This window comes from Ctenocephalides felis, unplaced genomic scaffold (assembly GCF_003426905.1).
Source record: "Ctenocephalides felis isolate EL2017-DRISC unplaced genomic scaffold, ASM342690v1 CF-g0.4_SCAFFOLD_01886, whole genome shotgun sequence".
In the NCBI taxonomy this organism is placed as follows: Eukaryota; Metazoa; Arthropoda; class Insecta; order Siphonaptera; family Pulicidae; genus Ctenocephalides; species Ctenocephalides felis.
The window spans coordinates 130,290,613-130,314,120 of NW_020538040.1; the positions used below are offsets into that span (position 1 = coordinate 130,290,613).

Consider the following 23,508-nt stretch of genomic DNA (forward strand, 5'->3'; position numbering starts at 1 on the left):
AAATGTATATATAAAATATGAAAACTGTTTTTCATAATCTCTCATACCAGGCACCTCTGTCTGACTGAGATATGAAAATAATGTATATATATAAATATATATATATATATATATATATATAAATAAATAAAAAAACTGCTTTGGACACAATCTTAAACGTCACAATGGCTAGATTGGGCTATATAGTGTATTATGGACATTATAGATATTCATGTACATTATATTGTTCTATGTACGTTAGAAAAAAATTGCGTATGTAAACTTGCAATTAGTAAAATTAGTGATTCAGCTTTGATGTAAGTTTCTTGATCTTCAATCCTTCCATGAAGTTTAATCGAGTTGATCAACAATATTAAAATCTTAATGTTTTTTCTGTAGAACGGTGGTAGTGCGATTTTTGTATTTTTACCTAAACACATAGGTAACAATATAAAAAAATCTTTCTGACCAATATTGTAAAAAAGTTAAGTGTAATGAAGTTAGTAAGCTTTTGGTAAAAGTTAAGAGCAGTTTAGGTTAACAAACAAACAAGTAGAAATATCATGTTTTTATTTCTTGCCTTTAAATTACTTTTTATGTCTTAAAATTGTACATGTACGATACTTTGGACCTGTTGAGATGTTCTAGGACTTCAATAAAAAAATATGTTTTAAGTCGTTTATTACAAAGAAACGGTTCGAATGATCATTACTCAAAACTGATCAGCAGGATTCTCTACTAAAATGTTAAGGGTGGTTATTGACTCACCGTCGTTTCGAACTTTTTTTTAAATTAACAAAAAAGTCACATTACAGTTAATTACACAATTACAAAAAAAACTTCAAGTAAACTAACCAAAACTAGTCGTTATTAGGTTATATCAATTCCTTTACAGTGCTCAAATAAATGCATTCCTTTCTCTTGCATGTAAATAATTATTTTTTTAGATTTTTGTATCGAACAATTCAGAACGACAAAAAAATATAAAAATATTTAGATCAGAATCTCTAGCAAAGAAAAAGGATGTAGCTAAAAATTACAATTTAGAAAAAAGCTAGCTAATATTGACTATAATTTTCTTATAAAAATGAATCTGTATCGGAGTTAAATGTTCGAATATAAAACAATTAAAATTGCTTATATAATTTTAATCTTACCTAATCTATATTTGTATATACTTTGTACATGCAATATAATACAAATAAAGTGAGAATTGTAACAATATAAAAAATAGTTGGTATAAAACAATATTTTATAGATAAATCATGGATATTTCATACTATACCAACTTCGAGTTTTTTAAAAGACGTTTTATTATTATTAAAACTACTAATAATAACATATTACTAGATACTATATTTGTCCAAAAAAACGTCTTCCAATTAACTGTATTGATTTAATCAATATTGAGTGAGTTGAATTTTGTTTAACTTGTGCCAAATTTGGAATGATTAAAGGACTTGAATGAGTACAAATTCTAGCCATAAAAAGTAATTTATTTCTTGATATAAAAACCTCGTTTCTATTTAGTTTTGTTCGTCTACCAAAATTTTACACGGTGTCCATAACATTTCGGTTTCTCCTCGAATACTTGACTGATCTCATTTATTTTTATTTTTCCCATCGTAAGTATATGAGCATCTTCTATTAATATAAATCTAAGCCCACAATGAAAATGTAGCGTCCCCCAAGTATAGTAAAGGCATTTGTGTAAAAGCAAAGTCGTCAGTGTTTGCATCCGATCTTAATTTGTTCCGTCCGCCACGTCGGAGATTAGTTAGTGCCAGAAATAGTGTTTAGCAAAAAGCAAACATCTTCTCGCATCCTTATAGGCTAACAGCTGACGAATATTTTGAAAGTAAATTTTAAAGAAATTTTCTCCTAGACATCTAAATGGAGACATAGAAAGCTGACAGGGAGGTAGTGGAACTTTGCCAATTTTGCATTAAATTTTGTAATTTGGATTAGCGTGAGTTATTATAAAAAATCGTGCCAACATCTACACAAACCAGTAGGTAATATCAACTGAAGTGCACACCAACACAATTATAAAAGTAATACCAAACATTTCAGTTGGAATTTGGCATGCTAGGTATAAAAATATTGAAACATACATCTAAATAATGGAAAATGTTGGATCAGGTGGCAGTACTGCGAGATTTGGAAATTTTGTTTGAAGAATTCTAGCAAAGTAATGATTTTGAACAAGGTGGCCAAATTTTTAGACGATCCTTATAATCCAATTAGCGACGTCTAAATGTAGATGCAAAAATTTGACTAGGTGATAGTGAAACTTTGCCTATTTTTCATTAATTGTAATATGGCTTTCTCTAACTTATTACAAAAAATACAGGAAAAGTCCCCAAAATTGCAATCCAAATCAAGTTGTGTAATCTATTTTCTAATTCAAAACCTTTTTATGGTATTTATGAAAATACTCATATTCAAAAATTTATTAACATTTGTAATGTTAAAAAGCACTAAAATAACTATATTTTTGCTGTGAAAATGCAATAATATTTATCATAAGTGACTTGAGAATTTCATAAATCTTTTGAAAATTTTTGTTTTTTTAAACAAAGTTGAACTTAAATCATACTTTCTATCAGAAGCTAATATAAATATTTTAGGAGGTTTTACCAAAACAACTTCTAAATGGTCATAAAGTTCCCAATGTTTCATATAAGGTTAATTTTAACTAAAGTAAGCACCTTGAATTTTTTTACAGAAATATTTTTAAAAATTATAAAACTGGTAAATCTAATAAAACTTTTGATACGACAATTCTAGACCGAGTGATTATCCTGGTCATGAGGTTTCACTTGTAATAATTTAGTGTTTGTAAAATCTGATTAAACAGTATAAATTTTCAGTTAATTTAGAAGCTTCAACCACCTGGTTTCAATTTGAGTTTCTGGTCGAATCCTAAACCCTGTACCGATTCCCGACTCGCCAACTATATCATCGTGGTTCTTCCCTTACAATGTACTCGAGCGCATTTGTGTGTGGTTGCGTGCGTCTGAATGGCACTTCAGATCTCTTCTGGACTATTATAAAGCAACAAGCTCAAACAAACACGGTACTTGCTGCCCGACCTTATTTGTATCTGGATCTCCTCTTCGAATAAAAACATCGTCGAAAAGACTACACGATTCCATTGTGGGTTTTCGCAAAAGAACGGAAAAATAAGGAGCAGATAGAAAGTAAAATTTTTGACTTGCATTAACTAACTTTGTGTAACATAGAAATATGTCTGATTGTGAGTTTACCTCACTTTTTGGAATTACCTTATGGAGTTAAGGGTTAAAAATTTATGCAAAACATGTTTTTATTTTGATATATCAGAATTATAGTTGTTATACTGCAAATTATGAACAAAATTGTAAATTTTGAGAAGTGTATTTCCTTAGTTTTATGGGAAAGTCTAAATGTCCTTACTAGTTGTTCTAAACGTCTTGTTTAGAAAGTATTATCTGTTGCAGATGTTTTCTTAAACGCAGAATAATTTAAAAAAAAATCAACATTAATATTATATCAAGCGATAGTAAAAAATTTAAATGAGAAAAACTTAAATATGATAATATTCAGATACAAAATAAATTGCTGTATTTTTAAGTAGTTTTATAAAGAGCCAAAGGTATTTTATTAGAAGGGGCAAAACTGAAATTCTCATTGGAGTTCTTCTTAGGCATCGCTCTTTAATATTGTCATTTTAGCTCATAGGAATCTTTATGTATTTCTGATTGCTAAATAAAACTGGGTTTAAAAAAAACTGACAAAATGACATATATAGACAAAATGACAAATTTGGCCTTATTTAAATATTGGCTAGATTTAGTAATGTTTTCGCTACTACTAATAATAATCCTGTCAGATGTTGCGCGTCATTGTCATATGTTAGTCTTATAGTAGTAATCAGTTCAAAACGTATATCGCGCCTTCAACAGTTATTTTGAGGATGGTTTTGTCGTGATTTTGAGAACTTGTTTATTGATATTTCTATCAAATTAAATCTTTCTATCCAATCATTTCTATTAAATCTATGGTCTTAGGTCAGTATTAGTGATTTTGATCAAATTTATTGTGATAATCAGATGTTTGATAGAATTTTTATTATTTATTCATTTTTGTTCACTTTCGGATAAAATGATATTCTTATACAATGAACAAAATAACATAGTACTATTTCTCAAGCACTACAGGGTAGTTCATTCGAGATTAAAAAAAATGAAACCTATGAAAGATGTTGCTTTTTAACTTATGCTATAACAACATCCAAAAAACGGACCAACGAAGCCAACAGTAAAAATGTCATTTTGACTGTAGTATTTTGATAAAACAGTTTTAGCAATTAGTTGTATTTTTCTTAATAAATGTATTATAGATCCTACTTAATTAAAAGACTGTGTTACTAGTAGTCAATAAACCTAAAATTAGTAAAAACGATTGAGATTGATTATTATAATACCATTGAATAAATACATTATCAAACAAAATTCCATGTTGTTTTGGTCGTACTTCTCCTGATGTTTTATGTGTCAATCGATTCGAAAAGTGTCAACCGATTCGAATCGTGCTAGCTCATTCAAATAGTGCCAACTCGTTCGAACTATGTAAAATGATACGAATAGTATCAATTTATACGAATCGTATCAACTGATTCTAAACGAGTCAACTCTTTCGAAAAAAATGTATGAAAACATCTACATTTTCATCGCAAATTACACGATTTTTCCCTACAATATGAAAAGATAGACTATTATTCATAGCTTTTTATCTTGACCGTATCTCATTTTTTATCAAAGCAGACCAGTCAATAATCTGTCATCAAAGTGTCCCGAATTACCGCAGCTGGTCCATTGAAAGCGATTCCTGCTCAGATGACTGCTACAGTCCGTACTTACTTATAGAGTTATGGTATTGTGTGAAAGTGCTATATATCAAATCAGTAAACGGTTTCAGTCGCGACCTTGCATCGGCTGCGTTATCGCGTCCACGCCTACGCTCGAAATTGCTTTTACGATCGAATCGATGGCGATGCTTGTGTTCAACAGATAAAATATACCTCAGGCAATAATTATGTATTCCTGTTTAATTCGGAATGATATCTTCTCAGGAGAACATGCGCTAATCCGACAGAGTTAATTACAGATGTAACTTATGATGAACTGGAATTCGAAAACGCCATCGACAACGACGCGATGTCTCAGAGACATATATCACATCGAAAATAACGGTTCAAACATATTTATTAACAACACATTCGAATTGATCGTAAATTCTCAGTGCTACTGCACGAAAACATATTTACACACACATATGTATATATTGATAAGAAAAACGTAAAAAATAACAAATTAATGGATCAATACGTTGCAGTCTACAACATATTGATGGTCACCCAGAGATCCATGACAAAATTCAGTGAATATTTATCAATAGTAATATTGTTTTTTTTTTATAAAAATAGATTTGTAGTCACACAAATTGTTGAGCTTGTAAAGATCCAATTTGCTGACTAATGAAACACTTGATAATATTCTTCGCCCTTTTTGAGACGTCATAGTATTTCTGGATACTAAAGATAAAAAACTCCTTACAGAAAAGATGTATACTGGGCATCATTAGCTGGGAGACGGAAGATTAAAACATTACAAAATTGTTGCCAAATGTTGATAATTGATTTTCACTTGGAAATATAGATAGCAATATGTTTCTAAGTGAAAATAGCCCTTGCCCGGCATTGCTGCACCAATAAAAAAGTCAGCCCTATTAGATTAATTCTAATAACAAAAATCATCAAATATGGATGGATTAACCATTGGGTTACCATCTAAAAAATGCGAAGTAAGGAGAAGTTTCAGCCCAACAGCTCATAGGACGTAAGGTTCTGATTGCTGTTAAAAATAATAAAAAATAAAATGTTGATAATTGATTACTTTATTTTATTATTATTATCTTAAATTTAAATGTTAACAATTGAACATTTACTGTTTGCTTACTTTATTTTATTATTGTTATTTTAAGTTCATTTAATAAATGCATACATATAACATGTATTTTTACTTTAAATATTTAATAATGAACTTTGTATGGTTCAAAATTATGAAAAAGCGGTCCATGACAATGTCCAAGGGGTCCACTACCACAAAAAGTTTGAAAGCATACTTGTAAAAATAAATCAATAAATAATTCAAACATCAAACTAAAATTTAAACTACATATGTGGGAGTGGTGTGGTAGTTAAAATAAAAATAAAATGAAATCAAGGATTAAAAATTATGTATATACTTGATAGAATACAAAATCTAAATATAGATTCATAATTTTTAATCTTGGACTGTATTTATTTTAGTTCTCTGTAACCAACATTTTACCCACATATATGTTGTTTAAAATTTAGTTCAATTTTAGAAATAATTATTGTTTGGTCTGTGTTATTAGATTAAAGGTAGTTTTATAAGTTTATTTTCTTTGAATAAGGCCTTAATGTAGATCAAAATATATAAATTTCATAATTTTGTAATTGTAATTATCAAATTCCTTATGAGCCTGATCAAAATCATCTATAAATTGATAAATTTTGTCTTTTGTATTTTTATTTTATTGTTTATTTTGTTTATATGTATTTATATTTTTTGTATATTTGAAATTGTTTTAATTTAACCGTGAATCAATCAATAAGAAATAAAAAATTTTCAAATTTATAAATAAAAATCTAGATGCTTTTCTTCATCAGTTATTATAATTGTTAACGGACTAATTATGAGCGCCATTTATACTACGAAAAATCTTCCGATTATTCAAAACCGAAACCATGAGCATAACATTTTATATTTAATAATAAAATGGACTTCACCAAAATAATATTTCCAAAAAAAGTCATTAGTTATTCAAATCGTTTTTTATGTTACACGCCCAAAGTGCCCACGGCCTATCAAAGAGTCAGCCAGCCTTATCCTTTTTTTCATATTTCATTTTTTATTTTTTACTTTTCATATTTTATTTTTTATATATTTGTCCGTAGAAATAAAATTATATCGTGAATAAAACCTCGCAGAGGATTTAAAGAGGTAACATATGTCGATTGTATATTTTCTGAATGCCGATCGGTCGCTTTAATTAATTTCTTGATTTGTTGGGAGTTGAAATTTTATAGTGAAGAAATTGAAAACTTAAATCTAATCGCAATATGTTATAGTAGCCTAATTGCTAAGAAACATTTATGAACATACACATACCTACACACACGCGATCGTATATATATAAATATATACAGGGTAGAGAAGGGCTTAAAGGTCCACGGGCAAAAAGGTCACCAACGACTTCTCAAAAACAAGTAAAGTTAAGCATTTTTTAACTATATTTTTAACAATATTTGCAAGCAGATATATAACCAATAATCACATTGATTCTTACGATGTTGATATCAGGAGATAAATGGCAATGTTTGAAAATCTATAACAAAAGTATTTTTTTTCGTTGTTTTTGAGGCGTGAGCTCTGTTGTTCAGTTTACAAGACCTTACTATAATTTTTAAGTCTACGTTATTTTATTGTTTTGTAAGACATATTGTTGTTTTTGAGTTAGATTCCACAGATTTTTTATATAACCTCTCTAAAAATTCACATATGGGTAAGGTAAAAAGACCAATTGAAACTTTATCCTAGCAAAGGTGTAAACAATAAGAAAGTAGTAAGTTAAAAAAGTAATATTGAGAGAGATAAATTATATTATTAGTTATTTATGAATACTTTTGACAAAATACCAGATCAAGGTTATATACAGTGGTATCTTTGTAAAAAATGTGCCCATGAAATTTATGATATGCACCGGTTGAGTAATGTAGCTATTATTTCGAATTTAAAAAAATTTAAATTTGAAATTAAGATGTTGGATTAGTTTTTCTCTAGTTTTTGGGACATAAAGTATAATAAGAAAATATAAGCATATTCCACCATTTTGCAATAAGTATATTACAAGTTTTTAAACTTGGATTTGCCTCATGTACATTTTTAAGTTCAAAGATTTAATTAACTATTTATTTTATAAGTATCGACACTGTATATGTTTCATTAATCATTATTCTTCAAGTTCAAACCAAGAAAAAACTCCCAAAATTAACACATTCTTTTATAATAAAACAAGAGAGCAAAACTTTAAAAAAAAATAAATAATAAAATTATGCAGTTAGCCACATTATTACTAAATTGAAAATGCATATATATAATATGCGTGGGCCTATGTATAGTAGTCCATAAGTCCATACATATGTTGACAAGTGATTTGCACATTTCTTGTAACGAAAGAAGTGTAAAAATATAGATTTTCCCCAACAGACGTTTTGCTGTCAGTTTGCCACTACAATAAGCAAATTCTTCCATCGATTGATATGAGAATCTACTACAGCATTCCAACGATATAAGCATTGTTGCAAGGACGAAATATGCACAGGTATGTGCTCCCCCGTCCGTTGACAAAAGAGGGAAACGAAGCTCCCGAACCCCCGCCAGGGTGCCTGATATGCTGGTAGCCGGAAAATCTGCGTTTGACAGCGCAGAAAATGAAGAGTTTTCTTGCTGCACAGGAAACAGACAAACAGACAAGGAGAAATCGATCACGCCCTACTGTAGTTGAACATCCGACCGGTTCCTATCTGATGGCAAAACCATAGGGTAACGACGAATGTAATAGTAATTTATAGTCGATCTATATCATTGGTAATTAAAATTATTCATCTTTTATCCATATGCATTCTAATTTTTGTGTATTAGGTCTACGTTGACAACTCGTAGTCACACTCAAACTCACAACAATTGAGTCGATCTAAACAATGCTATAAAAAATGTAAGAGGATGTTATTTAACCAAATTATTGATCGTAACATTCGGCTTCCTTCATATATAAATTTTAACAATTTTTATTTTATTCCGGCGGTCAAAAAGCAGACAGGCAATAGAATCCATTTGGACCCTTCGGGTACGAAAACTTTAAAAAGAATCACAATATTAATATGATAATGATTTCAGTATGTTTTTTTAACCGTGGCATCAAAATTCAAATATCAGATTTTTTATTCGTTTTGTTTTTTCATCATTCCTTTATAGAATATCGGATGAATTTGTAATCCGTCTGATCCCATATAAAAAATAATAAAAATATGTTTGTAAATTAGCTTTCGTATTTTTTAGCCATTCTATTAGGTCTTATTTATAGTTTTAATTTTACATTTGTGATTTTCACATTACTAAAAAAATACAAGCGTATCGTGATTAGCAATTTGTACAATTTGATAAATGTTTAGAAATAAAAAAGTCTTTATTACTCTCTAATTTAAAACCTGTTCAACAAATCAGGATTAAAATAATCAAAATTTAATATTTCGTAGAACGACGATATATATGCATATATATATACATGTATATATAAATGAGTGCAGCATGATGTAATAGTTGAGCTCACGGACTCGTGTAGACGGGTTTGGGAGCTCAAACCTCGATCTGGACAACCTGAATGGTGCAGTATAAGTATAGCGATGTTAATCTTTACTTGAAAATATAGATAAAAAATGTTTCCAATTGAAAATGGCTTATTTCGAGCACTGCGACGCGGAATGGCAATGTAAAATATCTATTCTTCCCTGAATCTGCTCACGGACCTGCCCTATTGTAGTACTACCCATTATTTATAAATATTAACATATATACATTATCATAAAAGAATAGCGAGACATATATTGTCATTAATTTCAGAAATCCATAAGACTACGAATGAAATAAAATAACAAATAAAATTATTTACAGAGCAATTTACAGAGTTATTTCCATTTACAACAAAAGCTTTATAAATGCTTTGTTATTGACAATAGTCTAATTGATAACACACCTTGAAGCAGTCGGAAAATGTAATTTTCCAATGTCGAAACAATAAATAACATCACACATATTGCCATTACTGTTTTTGTATATGTACTAAAATATTTATCGATTGTATCACTTAATCCACGCCGAAGATATATTATTCCTTATCTCTAAATAACAGTATCGATTTCTGTCCTGTGTTTTCGACCTTTGGTAATAATTCGTTTCTCAAATCGGTGCCGGTTGTCGTCTAGTGAATTTTAATAAAGTTTTACGCCGTGTCGTCTTCACTCATTAACTGTTTCTTCATATTAACGGCTCGACAACGGACGTTAATGCATTCTGTCAAAATCGGATAACGGATTCGACGTCAAATGGTCACACTTGCCAATTTTGTCGATTTTGCGAGTAATTAGATTCAGTACAGCTAATTAAGAATTTGCCATTAGAATAGTTAGTAGGATATGTTGAAATCTTTTGGCCTCGCGATTTTTAACGACATGTCATTATAAACATATATGTTGTTATATCAATAATTTATGCATTAGGATCTTGTGCGAGTTGGATTTATTATTACTTATTATACAATTATTACTTACATCGGATGATAACAAACCTTGGGTTACTATATTTTGTCAAGTGGTGGGAATAGCTCAGCCAGTTGCGTGCCTGACTCACATGCCAGCGATCGATTATTGGCAATGACTAAATTTGTAACGTTGAATTAAAATTAAATAGAATTTGAATCGTTGAATTAAATTTGAATGAAATGAGAAGTAAAAAGAAAAATATTAGAATTGGAAAAGATTAGATTTAGAAGAAAAAAATAGTGAAGTTATAAAATTAGATAGAGCAAGATATATAAGATGGTTAAGAATATATAAAAAAGATAGTACAAAATATATATAGAGATAGTATAGAATATATATAAATAAAGTATAGAATATAAAATAAAAATGTTGTAGGTAGCTAAATGCTCTAAGTGAGCAAGACCAATAAAACGAAAAAAAATGTCAAAGATGAAAAAGAGTAGGTGTTGTGATACTGACTCCAACAAAAAATATTTTATTTAAATATTTTGTTAAATATCTCTAGATAGACTTAAATGTGTCCAAAATATTACTGAATGACGCTACGAGGTCTAAACATTTCTAACTTCCAACATGTCATTTTTTCTAAAATTAAAAGTTTTAACATCTGTAATAACAAATTTCGACCAAATGCTCAAATCGAATTGAATCAAATGTTTTCGTGCGTGTCTTTGTTTCATCTTTTCACTTTTAAACGATCCCCGTAAAATATAAAGATTAAGAAAACGCCTTTCCGTCATCCGCCTTTGTATAGAGGAGAGAAAGCAACGCTCATTATTCACGGACGTACCTGCTGGAAGAGGAGTCCATTTAATTACCGTACAAAATTCATAATGACTATGTTTCCACGATTAATTACATTAATTCTTTAAACACACGCCGTGAAGACTTATGTTAGAAGAAACTTACGCATTTTAAATGGATCGAGAGCGACTATAATCCCAAGCGGAGTATATTTAATACAAAACTAAATGATAATTAGAACTCTTTTCTGTAACTGATAATTAAAAGTCAACTGAATTGGCTCGATCGCCATTTTGATTCGGTCGAACACCATGGAGAAATATCGTGGATATCGTACTATTAAGCATAAGGATATATATTACAAAATGTCTATGGCAATAATAATGTTTATATACGCGCATACATTGAATAATGTGCCCTTATCCATGTCTTCGCATAGACGAACACAATGTAAATAGAAGAGATAGCAATAATCTTGTAACATCGCCCGTTCGCGAGATTAACAAAAAAAAATACAAGCCGGTCTTCTGCCTATAGTCAGTCGGTCGTGATATATATGTATACACATAGAACCACACGCTGTGCGATGTGTTCGTGGCCGAAGCGAGCGCTGAGAACCGCGATCGAGCGCTCAAAACAGGTTCCCGTGCAGAATAAAGGCCGAAGCGCGGCGTCGCACGACCACGGAGCGAAGGAGCAATGGAGCGATGGAGCGACGGAGCGACGGCAGTCATCGCGCGCTCCGCCGTTCTGCGCCGCTCGACGGTTGCGCGCGGGATTTAGGGAGTAGGGCCTCGCGTTGCCATGGCGACGTCCGTATCACCGTCTCCTTTGTTCGCGCGCGCGCTCCGTGTCGCAGACAGAGAGCGTCCAAAACAATGCAGGCGGTACCGAAAACGGAGCGGGAGACGAGCGAGGCCGAGAGACGCGGAAAATTAAAAAAAAGCACGAGGAAAAAATAAAAAAGGAAAAGTCGAAGGGAAGAACAAGACGGTCCGAGTCGAGGATTGAGGAGAGAGACCTGGGGGCCACGGGGTTGTTTGCGTCCGCGCGCCTTCGTGCGAGTGCGAGTGTGAGTATGAGTGCACACTTCGTGCACTCTTATGCGTGATCGCAAACGTCTAGGGTGTGTGTGTAAAAGTAATTTTGTGGGTCGTGAAATTGTTATGGAGGTTGTAACACCGGATAAATGAAAACGCGTTGAGCACACACAGTACAGGCATTGGATACAGTCATTATCTAGTCATTCAAGTGTCTGCTTGATGTTTCCTGATCGGGATAATAGCCGACTCACGACAGAATTGTTCGATGCACTTTTTTATTGCGATTTCATCATGTGTATAAATGCGAGATCTCAGAACACTTTTATAATATTATATTTTTATTGTTGTCTCTACGGTACAGTATTTTATATCACAGAAGTCATTATTTGCACATAATGTCAATGATCTCAATTGTATTATTTCTTGACACGATTGCTTAGCATTTTAGATATTATCTTATATTAGCCCATTATCACTAAACACAGTACAACAATCTCTTTAAAGTTTCTCCTGTAAATAAGAGATAAAAGTTTATTTAAAATATTTTGCATTTTATTATTTAATTTTTGTTGGCACTTTTATTCTCACTAATTTGATTTTTATATAGAGAAGGGCGGGGCACAAAGGTCCAATTTGACTTTGAGCAATTATATTGTAAAATCCAAACAAATGATATCACAGTAAATAAGACATATCAAACAAACAATTATCTGACTATTGTCATTAAAACTCCCAACTAATTCATCATTGCAGAAATTTGTTTGTTGCTGTTTTTCAAAATTTTGTCACGTGGTCCTTCTTACCTCATAGCAAATGCTTTTGTTACAGAATTTCAAACGTTACCATTTATTGCCCAATAGCGATGTCGTAAGAATCAAAGTGATCGCTGTTTTTTTCCTCTATTTTCAAATAATGTTGTTAAAAAATTCTTAACTTTACATGTTTTTAAAATATCGGTGTTGGACCTTTTAACCCCCGGACCTTTAAGGCCCGCTCTACCTTATAGTAATATTTAATAAAAACCAAATAATTTTTTGACATAATATTTTTTAATAAATTTAAAACTTTTAATAAAACTTTAGATGCCTTGAGCCACTTGATTGACCAATAACAAGGACAAGGTTCCAATAGTATTAGATTATTGATTTCATTATACATATTATAAATCTTCATATAAATTTATTAGACTGAATAATTTACTTGATGAAAGCTTGAAATATTTGCCTTCGTATGATATAATCGATTGCTATCGGAACTCGCAATAGATTTACCAGTTATGCTGGTAATAGTTTGTAAATAATCACATACATATCGAATGCTTGATTTTTATTGCTTTAATTAAATATATATATATATATATATATATATATATATATATATATGAATGAGTATATACTCACTCATATATTTCAACATCAAAATTAACTACTAAATCATATATATATATATATATATATATATATATATATATATATATATTTTTAAATTCAAAGTTGATAATTATTTTTGATCAAAATCTTTGTTAACATAAATATAAATTTAATTATAATTTAACTTTGTTCCTATTCACATTTGAATTGCATCACATAATTCTGTGCCATATTAATAATTTATATACTGTTCAATAGTTTAATTTCAGTAGTTGATCGATAACGTAGATTTTTAAACCAAGATTACTTGCTTTTGCATTCTAAACATTTTCTTATCTATTTTTTTAGAAGGGTCTACATCCTAAATTTCATATCAAAGCTTTTACGTTTTCCCACAGTTTCATAGTATCATTAATTTGAACGGATGATTAACTCTCGTCGGAATAAAAGCGTCAAATATCCCAAGTTTTTGATTCTGATCTGCCACTTTCTCATAAGAAAAAAAAAATCTTTAGTTAAAATACATAATATATGTATATAGTTATAGGTATATAGGTAAGTGCGAGAACTTGTAAAATAAAGCGATATTGTGAAAAATAAAATGTATTAAATTGTGAGAAAAAATTATGCATAAATGTATAAAAATTTGCTAAAATGTATAGAAATGTAGTTGAATGTATAAAAAATGCGAGAATGTATTAAATATCCAGAAACGTACAAAAATGTGCAAAAAAGTAAAAATATGTAAATAATGTATAAAAATGTACTATTATGTATTAAAAATGCTTACCTACAAATGTGAAAAATTTTGAAAATGTATGTAAATATGTAAAGACAAAATAGTTAGAAGGCATAAAAAAATATAAATCTTATATAATCTCTTATAAAATTTTACACTCAATGTCTATAATGCTCTTGCTGCATATAAAAATAAATAATGGGTAATACTTCCCTAGAGCAGGCCCGCGACCTGAGTTAAACTCCAACTCGATTTAGGGAAGAATAGTGTGCGAGATTTTCCATTGTCAAACCGCAGTGACCGAAATGTGCTATTTTCGATTGGAAACATATTTTCATCTATATTTTCAAGTGAAAATGGATATCGCTGCTGCACGATGTCAAGTTGTCTAGAGCGGGGTTTGACCTTGTCCACGCGAGTCCGTGGGCTTAACCATTACACCATAGAAAACCATTGAAGCATAAAAGACACAATATTTGCTATTTGATTATTAATGCCCATAATTACGTATAAATATTTTCTACAATCATAGACATCTCATTAATAAAATAAATAAGCGCTTTAATGCATGTGATATTCGGTGACAGCAGACGAAGCGAAGGTCCCAGCATGCATCGTGTGCAATTATTAATTAAAGATGCGATAAGTGCGCGCGCTATGGTTGTACAATGGCGTTGTGCTGTGCAGCGAAAACAACAAAATAAAATAAGAATAAAAATGAAAATAAATGCAAGAGGAGAAAAATAAAACAAAATTAAAGACACATTGGCGAACGCACACACAGCGCCCAGAGACAACGATCGTCCGATGATGATGGTCCGCCGTCCATCCGTGCGGTTGGCTCGGTGCGGTTCCGTGCCTTATTGCCTCATCGCGGACGCTGAGCGGCGACTCCGTAACAAAGTCGGCGACGCATCGAGAACCGATCAGAGAAACGAATTGTGGCATTATCGATTCATTAACGCGATGACTTTTGCAAAAATGCTAACGGACGAGATCTCGGTTCATTAGCAAATGGAGATTATAACGACTTTTGATAAATATGCAAATTATGCAAGCGAAACATTTTCTAGTCTCAGGTTGGTGCCGCGTGGGAATCTTTTGCCGGGACACTGTGATTCATTTCTTACAACCGGAGCCAATAGAATTGTTACAAATACTGTCATTTTGAATCTGGATCTATTCAATTTTTCAAATTCCTAATCAATTTAAATAGTATTGTGTATTGGTGTCAAAAGTTATTGCAAAAAAATTTTGAATTTCGAAGTTCTTGAATTCAATGGATGTCACTTTATAGGTATAAATAGTGGTGAAGCGAGGCTTAAAGATTCGCGGGTAAAAAGATCCATCACAGATTTTAAAAACAAGTAAAGTTAAAATTTACTAACAAAAATATTTGAAAGTAGAGGGAGAAAGATGAATAATCAGCTTGATTCTTAACGACGATGCTATCAGGAGATAAACGCCAATGTTTGAAAATCCATAACAAAAGTATTATCTTTCGTTGGTAGTTTTTTTGGTTGTAAGCTCTGTTGTTTAGTTTACAAGACCTTAATATATTTTTTTAATAAATTATTATATCTTGTATACGTAATTTTGTAGATTGCATCTTAAGGACATCTGTCAAGAACAAAACCTTGATTAGAAGATTGTTTTTTTCGAATTGGAACAATTTTGTTTTCTAAATTCTCTTTTACAACTTTTTTTATTAAAAACCTTAGGTTTTTTATTTTATTATACCATTATATAATCTATTAATTTTTAATTTTTATTATTTATTATTGCAAATATTTTTTTATTACCACATCAGTATATATAATAACATTGTTAATATTATTTATAACAAATGGAAAAACAACTATTGAGTTGTGTCATTATGATATACAATTTTCCTATTACAGCTGACAATTGTAAATCAATAAATTTGCTAAATATCCTTAACTGGATAGTTGTAAATATCGTAACAGATGTCCTGAAGATGGAATGTACGTAGTTCCAAATCGTCGACTATAAAGTAATGATTTTCTAAAATAATAGAACATATAATTTTTATTTTCAAAAGTAGGAGAAAGGTATAAATAAACATTGAGCACAAAACTTATCATTTAAAAATATCTATTCGACTAGGTTGAGGCTAACATTTTACGAACAAATCACGCTTTCATCTCTATAGACTCAATTTCTCATATTACTTCAGCGACATATCTAGATCATTCATTCAAAAAAAAATGCACTGAAATTATTACCGACCTCACCCATTTTTCAAACTATTGAACACCAATTAAAATTATTTTGAATTTAAATTACGTTTAATGACTTCGATAATGTTTTATGATTGGTAATTAGAATGATTAATAGATATTTAATAATTCGATAAGTCAGCAGAGATCAAATGGCAAACGATTTGCGTATATATCGTATGCGAAAAGTCGCCTGATCCGTATGCGCAGTAATTTACGTCATTTGAGAATTTTTAAGAAATATTTATGCAGATCTGGCTTAACATTTCTTTGATGGACCATGCCTATAAAAATAGATATCTACAATACATATTGTACTTGAACGTTGTTTTCATCATTTTAGTAAATTTTATAATTGGGGATGAGCATTCATACTTATGAGAAGTCTATAAAATTTCAACAGATTGAAATTGAAAGTTGAGAAATCGTGGGTATCGTATCGAAAAAGACAGTTTCGAGAAAAACGCAAGTAGCTATATCTCCGAAAGTAATCTGAATTATAAAAAATCTTATTTACCACATATTTTTGGATAGGTAACCTTGGAAAATATAAAAAAACAAATCGATTATTTGAAATTTCTAGACCAGAATACCTCCTTAAAGCTCTGCAACATTGATAAGTAATTTTCAAAAAATATTCAATAGGTTTTTCAGTTTACCCATTCAAAACTTGTCTTTAAAGCTACTAGTTTTTAGTTTATTAAAACGATTAAAATTTTATGAAACGATGTTTGAGAGCCGTCGCATAGACCATGCGCATTACACATTCTGCATTGGTGAACACATGCCAGACGCATTAGTCAATCATGGAAAATAAAAAGTTGTAAATGATATTTTAAAATTATGACTCACACACATATGTATATATATACACATACATATATCTATACAGATGATCATCACATCATAGATGATCTCCTCAGAAAAACAACAAAGAAACAAACGTCGCTACAAATCGTGTTTTAGCACTTCAGACTCCATAAATTATTTTTATTGACACCCATAAATTTTACACACACTCTTACGATCTTAATTATCAAATTTATTCAGGATTTTACGAATTTTTTAGTAACTGTAACTGATACACAACCCGCCACCACAATTTGCGTCCGCTTTGATTGACACAACGTGTTGACAGATTTTTATTCCCTGGATTATCTGCTTTGTTTTTTAGTTTTAAATACCTCTATTAAATGATGTAAAATTAAATATATTTGAATTGTTTTTATAATAAAATATTGTAATAAAAATTAGTAAATTATGAAAATTGTATTTATAAGATTTCTTATAATAAAATAGCTGAAGTCCACATTATAGACTAGAGGTCTAAACAGATTTTTTTTTACATCTAAAAAATGAGAGAAACAAAAAATTGGTAATTGTAAGCCTATAATATGCAAATAACAAACAAAAAATTCTGTTTAAACAAAATGTTGGGTAATAATGAATTATGTGACTTTCAAGTCACAGCGGTCTATAATATTCGCACTTCTGACCATGAAAATGTTATTTCAGGTTGAAAAGCAAAGGTCATAAATATTGATACTCTTTGTCTTTAAAACGTTATAGAATTAAGATTTACGTGTCATCTTACCATAATTATTTGGTACAATATAAAAAATTTGGAATGTAACATGAAAGTCATATGACCAAGAGGGTTAATTTTTCATAACGTTTTTATTTGATATCATGATTTGTATATCACTCTGTTCAGTTTTTTTTACAAAATTTACTTTTTGAATAGTTAAATTTAATGTATATTATAAAATTACAATAAAATGTATTACAAACAAATCAAACTCTACTGTTGCGCCCAAGCAGGCCGTTAACCGTCTACCCAATTTAAATAATGACTCATTCATGATCAGGACACAATAGTTGAATTATTCCTTTTAGAAAGTATTTCGTGTACTTTCAAAACGCTGACGATTATAATGATATGTGCATAAATTGATGCAAAAATCAGCTAGTAATTTTTGAATTAATGATAATGATGAGTAAAAAATCTATGACTTACCAGGACTCCCTAAGAAGATTTGTGAATACAGGACGCCGCCTCTCCGCGCCGCGTCCGTCGCACGCGGATCTTGAGGCGACGGCCATTCGCGGCCGCGCGGACACCATTTGCCTGGAAAAAAGAAGAATTCATAAGAAATACGAAATATAAATAAACTTTGTACAATCATAACATTTGCTATATTGTTTTAGTTTGAATTTAAAATCCAGTTACAGTTTGCTATTGTCGAATTAGTTATTTTGTTAGTGATGTGTTGACTCAAAAAATTTCTGATTCGAATGATTCGAATCAGCAAAAAACCTGATTTAAATCATGACTCGAATCAACTCGAATCTAACGTATATACGGACAAACAAAAGCTAAGACAAAAATCAATGTATTTTTTTTAGTAAATGCGGACAAAATTTATGAGAGAATTTGTCCGGTTTAATCAATATACCAAACAAAGTTAAGATTGTGAAAATAATTTATTATAAAAAAAAATATTAAAAAAATTATTGAAAATAATTTAATTTTGGATATGGTTGAAATATATTTTCAAATTAATTTACAATAATAGATAATCATTTCTGCATCACCAATGCAAATAAAACAATATTTTGAATCTTAGGTCTATTGATATCGTGTTTATTTTATTTTTATTTCACTCTCGGCTTTCCATCTAATGAACAAATGCAAGGAAGACAATGATTCGGTTGTGTCTGTTCTCATCGAAATTGCTCAAAGTTGAATGGCGAGTAAAGTAACTCGAATGATTCGATTCAATTCGAATCCTGCGAGTAACTCGAATGATTCGAATCGATTCGAATCATGCGAGTAACTCGAACGATTCGATTCAATTCGGATTATGCCCTAAACTCGAATGAGTCGATTGAATTCGGGTGGCTCGCATGATTATTTTTTTTATATTTACATTTATCAAACTTATTTTTTCACATTTATTAAAATTAATGATTATACATATTGTACCACAGTAAATATTTCTCGGTTTGATACGAGTCGATTTGAATCAAGTAAAACGTGATTCGAATCAGGTTATATAGGATTCGAATAATTCAAATCACTTGATTCGAGTTGACTCATGATTGACAATAATATATTGTTATTGAAACGTATAAAATACAAACAAAACATCATTCGTAATATTTAAAAGAATTGAACGCTTTTGAAAAAGAGCGCAATTTACACTAAAAAGCATTTAAGTCCCAAAGGTGAAATATCGTGTCTAACTCTGCATTATAAAAAAATGCATGTATGATGATCATTCAAAGTTTTTTATTTAATCACTTTTTCTGATGGTTTTATAAAAAAATTATTTAGTGATGCTAATTAATACAAAAATGTATTTAAGCTTTCTAGATCTGATTCGAATGCTTTATAATTACAGAAGAATTAAATCGAGCTAATTCTTGAATTTGTACACGTGAGAGTTCTTAATAAGATTTAAAAATTACTTAGTGCAGAATTAAGTCAATTTTGTTAATAATCACTACGTACCTATATAAGTAAAACTTTGTTTTAATTTTTCTGACACGGAATGCATGCCAATTGGTTAAAGATATGTTGAAGTAAAAAAAATAATTAAAATAATACAAGTAATTTCAATTTTAAATCAGTTTATAGTAACATAATTTGAAAAAACATAAAATTTTCCTTACAACACATTTAACTTCCCATTGACTAAGCTCTCGGAAAGATCATCTCAATAATTTGCATTTGCATATGTTTTTTAACACGTTATTAAAATTATATGGCTTACATTCTCCGTTTTCAGGAGTAATTCAAAATAAGTCGTAAAGATTAAATGATTTATGGCCGCTTAATTGAGTTATTTATCTTTAATATTGGCGGAGCTAAGGCGCTAAAGTATAGAAAACATTGTAGATAAACGTATCTATCACACTACTACTAATTAATAATGGCTAGATTGATTTATAGATGTACTGATTTAGAGAAAAATTAATAAACTTTTGATGCCGTTTGATGAATTGCTTATAAAACAACGGTATTGAAGTAAAACTTTGTTTTAATTTTTCTGACACGGAATGCATGCCAATTGGTTAAAGATATGTTGAAGTAAAAAAAATAATTAAAATAATACAAGTAATTTCAATTTTAAATCAGTTTATAGTAACATAATTTGAAAAAAAAAAACATAAAATTTTCCTTACAACACATTTAACTTCCCATTGACTAAGCTCTCGGAAAGATCATCTCAATAATTTGCATTTGCATATGTTTTTTAACACGTTATTAAAATTATATGGCTTACATTCTCCGTTTTCAGGAGTAATTCAAAATAAGTCGTAACGATTAAATGATTTATGGCCGCTTAATTGAGTTATTTATCTTTAATATTGGCGGAGCTAAGGCGCTAAAGTATAGAAAACATTGTAGATAAACGTATCTATCACACTACTACTAATTAATAATGGCTAGATTGATTTATAGATGTACTGATTTAGAGAAAAATTAATAAAAGTTGATGCCGTTTGATGAATTGCTTATAAAACAACGGTATTGAAAGCTACTAGTATTAGATATTCAAACAATGTTGTATTATGCTAAACTATAAAAAACATATTCTAGAAAAGAAAATATAGAAAAAATAAATATATAGATTCAAAAACATTCGATTCCTATTAATGGGGAGACGTGCTGACTAGTTTTTGACAGAGGCAGGTCCAGCAAATTTGAAGATACAGGGTAAAAATTTTCATAAATAGAAGTTCAGTTTTTGAGAGAACGGAGCTTCCGATTTGAATGATTCAAAAGAATATTTCACTTGTTTAACAAAATAAATAATTGATTACATTTTTAGGAAAGCAGGTCGAGCCGTTTTAGAGAGCCAAATGAACGATCGAAAATGATCATTAGACATATGTACATCAAATTATCAGATATTTTATAGAGATTTTACTAAAAAGTACACACTTTGTTTCGATTTTTATGGATTTCTTAACAGTATTCATAATGATTAAGGTTCACCTATAAAGTTCAAACAAATGTCCTGACGAGCGACAATTAGAACAGTACGGATCAACCGACTAGTATTTACTAGTAGTGAATTTTTTTTTATTTAATTTATTCTGCAATCTGTTTTACATGAACATTAACATTAAGCGGAGATTGCTAACAATAATTGTCTTACAATATAAACCAGAAGATAGTAGCAACACCCAGCGGCGTGTCTTTCAAAAAAATTTCAAAAGTCGTTTTTTTTTCATTTTTTTTTTCAAAAAATTCAAAATTTTCAAAATTTCCAAATAAAAATGATCAATGTCATTAATCTTGAAATCTTAAAAAATAATATTTAAAATAAAAAAAATGATATTTTCAAGCAATTTGCTTCAAGGTACGATGCCATGCACCCCTAGTTTATATGGTAATCATATTAAATTTTTAGTTTAGGAGATTAGCATATAGTCATTAGTAATGCTTTCAATACTCATTACTATTATATAAAATGAATATGGTTCTGCACAACTCTATTTACTAGCAGTGAATATGTTTTAAAATTTTCAAAAGTCGTTTTTTTTTCAATTTTTTCAAAAAATTTAAAATTTTCAAAATTTTCAAATGAAAATGACATTGCATAAAAAAATAATATTTAAAACAAAAAAATGTTATTTTCAAGCAATTTGCTTCAAGGTACGATGCCATGCCTCCCTAGATTATATGGTAATCATATTAAACTTTTAGTTTAGAAGATTGGCATATAGTCATTAGTAACTACTATTAGTATGCATTAGTAACTACTATTAGTAGAGTATAACGCATTACTATTATATAATATGAATATGGTTCTGCACAACCAAATTAACTAAATTACTTTTCACTTTTCATCTTAAAGATTTTATATAATATAAAATATATACAATAAAATGACATATTAAATTGTATATATATACAATTGTGTATTGTATTTTTGTCATCGCCGATAATTGTTTTGTTGAATATCTAGACCACTTGATCTGCTATAACGACAGCGAAGTGTATCTAGGCAATAATTGTGTAAATAAAGCGGGCATAAATCATTGAATTCATCCATCGTTTTTATGGACTTATAATTTCACATGTCTGGTAGTAAAATAACTATAATATTCATTATATGGAAACGCTATTAGTGCGTGCCCCGAGTCGGACGCATGCGCCCGGCTCTCTTGGAGGAATGCTATGCGCTCAGCGCTCTATGCGATCAACGTCGGTCGGTGTGCGTCCGTATGAGCGCGGGTCTCGCTTGCTCTTTCCACGCCGGGGTGCGTTCGAATCCTACTGGCTCGTGTGCGACTTAAATATAGTAATCGGGGCCCAATCGCTTTAGGATTATTATATGAGCTGCTTTTTCAATTTTGATTACAGGTTGTGTAATAGTTCGCTTTTTGGTTTCTTTCGATGGGCAGGTATTTTTCTCTCGGACGGCTCAGACACAATGCCGACGCTCTGCGTTTTGCATCTTACTTATTCATTATAACGAATATCAATTATTCAGCTCCAATTATGCTTTTATAAAAATATGCACGGGGCAGTAGTAATTAAACCTAAAACACCATAAAAGAAATTATAGAGTACAAACTCACGTACGAATTCAGAGAGTTACGAGAACCGGCTGATGTATTAAACAAGAAATTTAGACAATTTAATATATGTAAAAATGCATAAATATGTTTACTTTGTATAATTTTATACTTCAACTGTTATTAGTCTTACACATACCAGATACACTCTCAATTACCATTATGCATCGTAGAGCACTGATAAAATCTACGATAACTAGTGGTGCATGGCATGCCTTGGCAAATTGCAGGAAATAAATCCCGTACCAAAAAGTATGATTTTCAAAATAACCTTCAACTTTTTTGAAAACATTGAATGATTGAAGATATTTGAGAATTTTAATTCTTTTTTTTTTTTATTAACTCTTTT

The 23,508-nt window shown here is 30.1% G+C and overlaps 1 protein-coding gene across 1 annotated transcript in view; it reads right to left on the reverse strand.

Moving 5' to 3' along the window:
• The window catches only part of LOC113375900 (homeobox protein homothorax-like), a 575,379-nt gene that overhangs the window by 326,750 nt on the left and 225,121 nt on the right, over nucleotides 1-23,508 (reverse strand). The window contains exon 9 of the mRNA XM_026615844.1: nucleotides 18,583-18,693. Within this exon, the coding sequence (XP_026471629.1) occupies nucleotides 18,583-18,693 (111 nt within the window). The remainder of the gene's footprint in view (nucleotides 1-18,582; nucleotides 18,694-23,508) is intronic.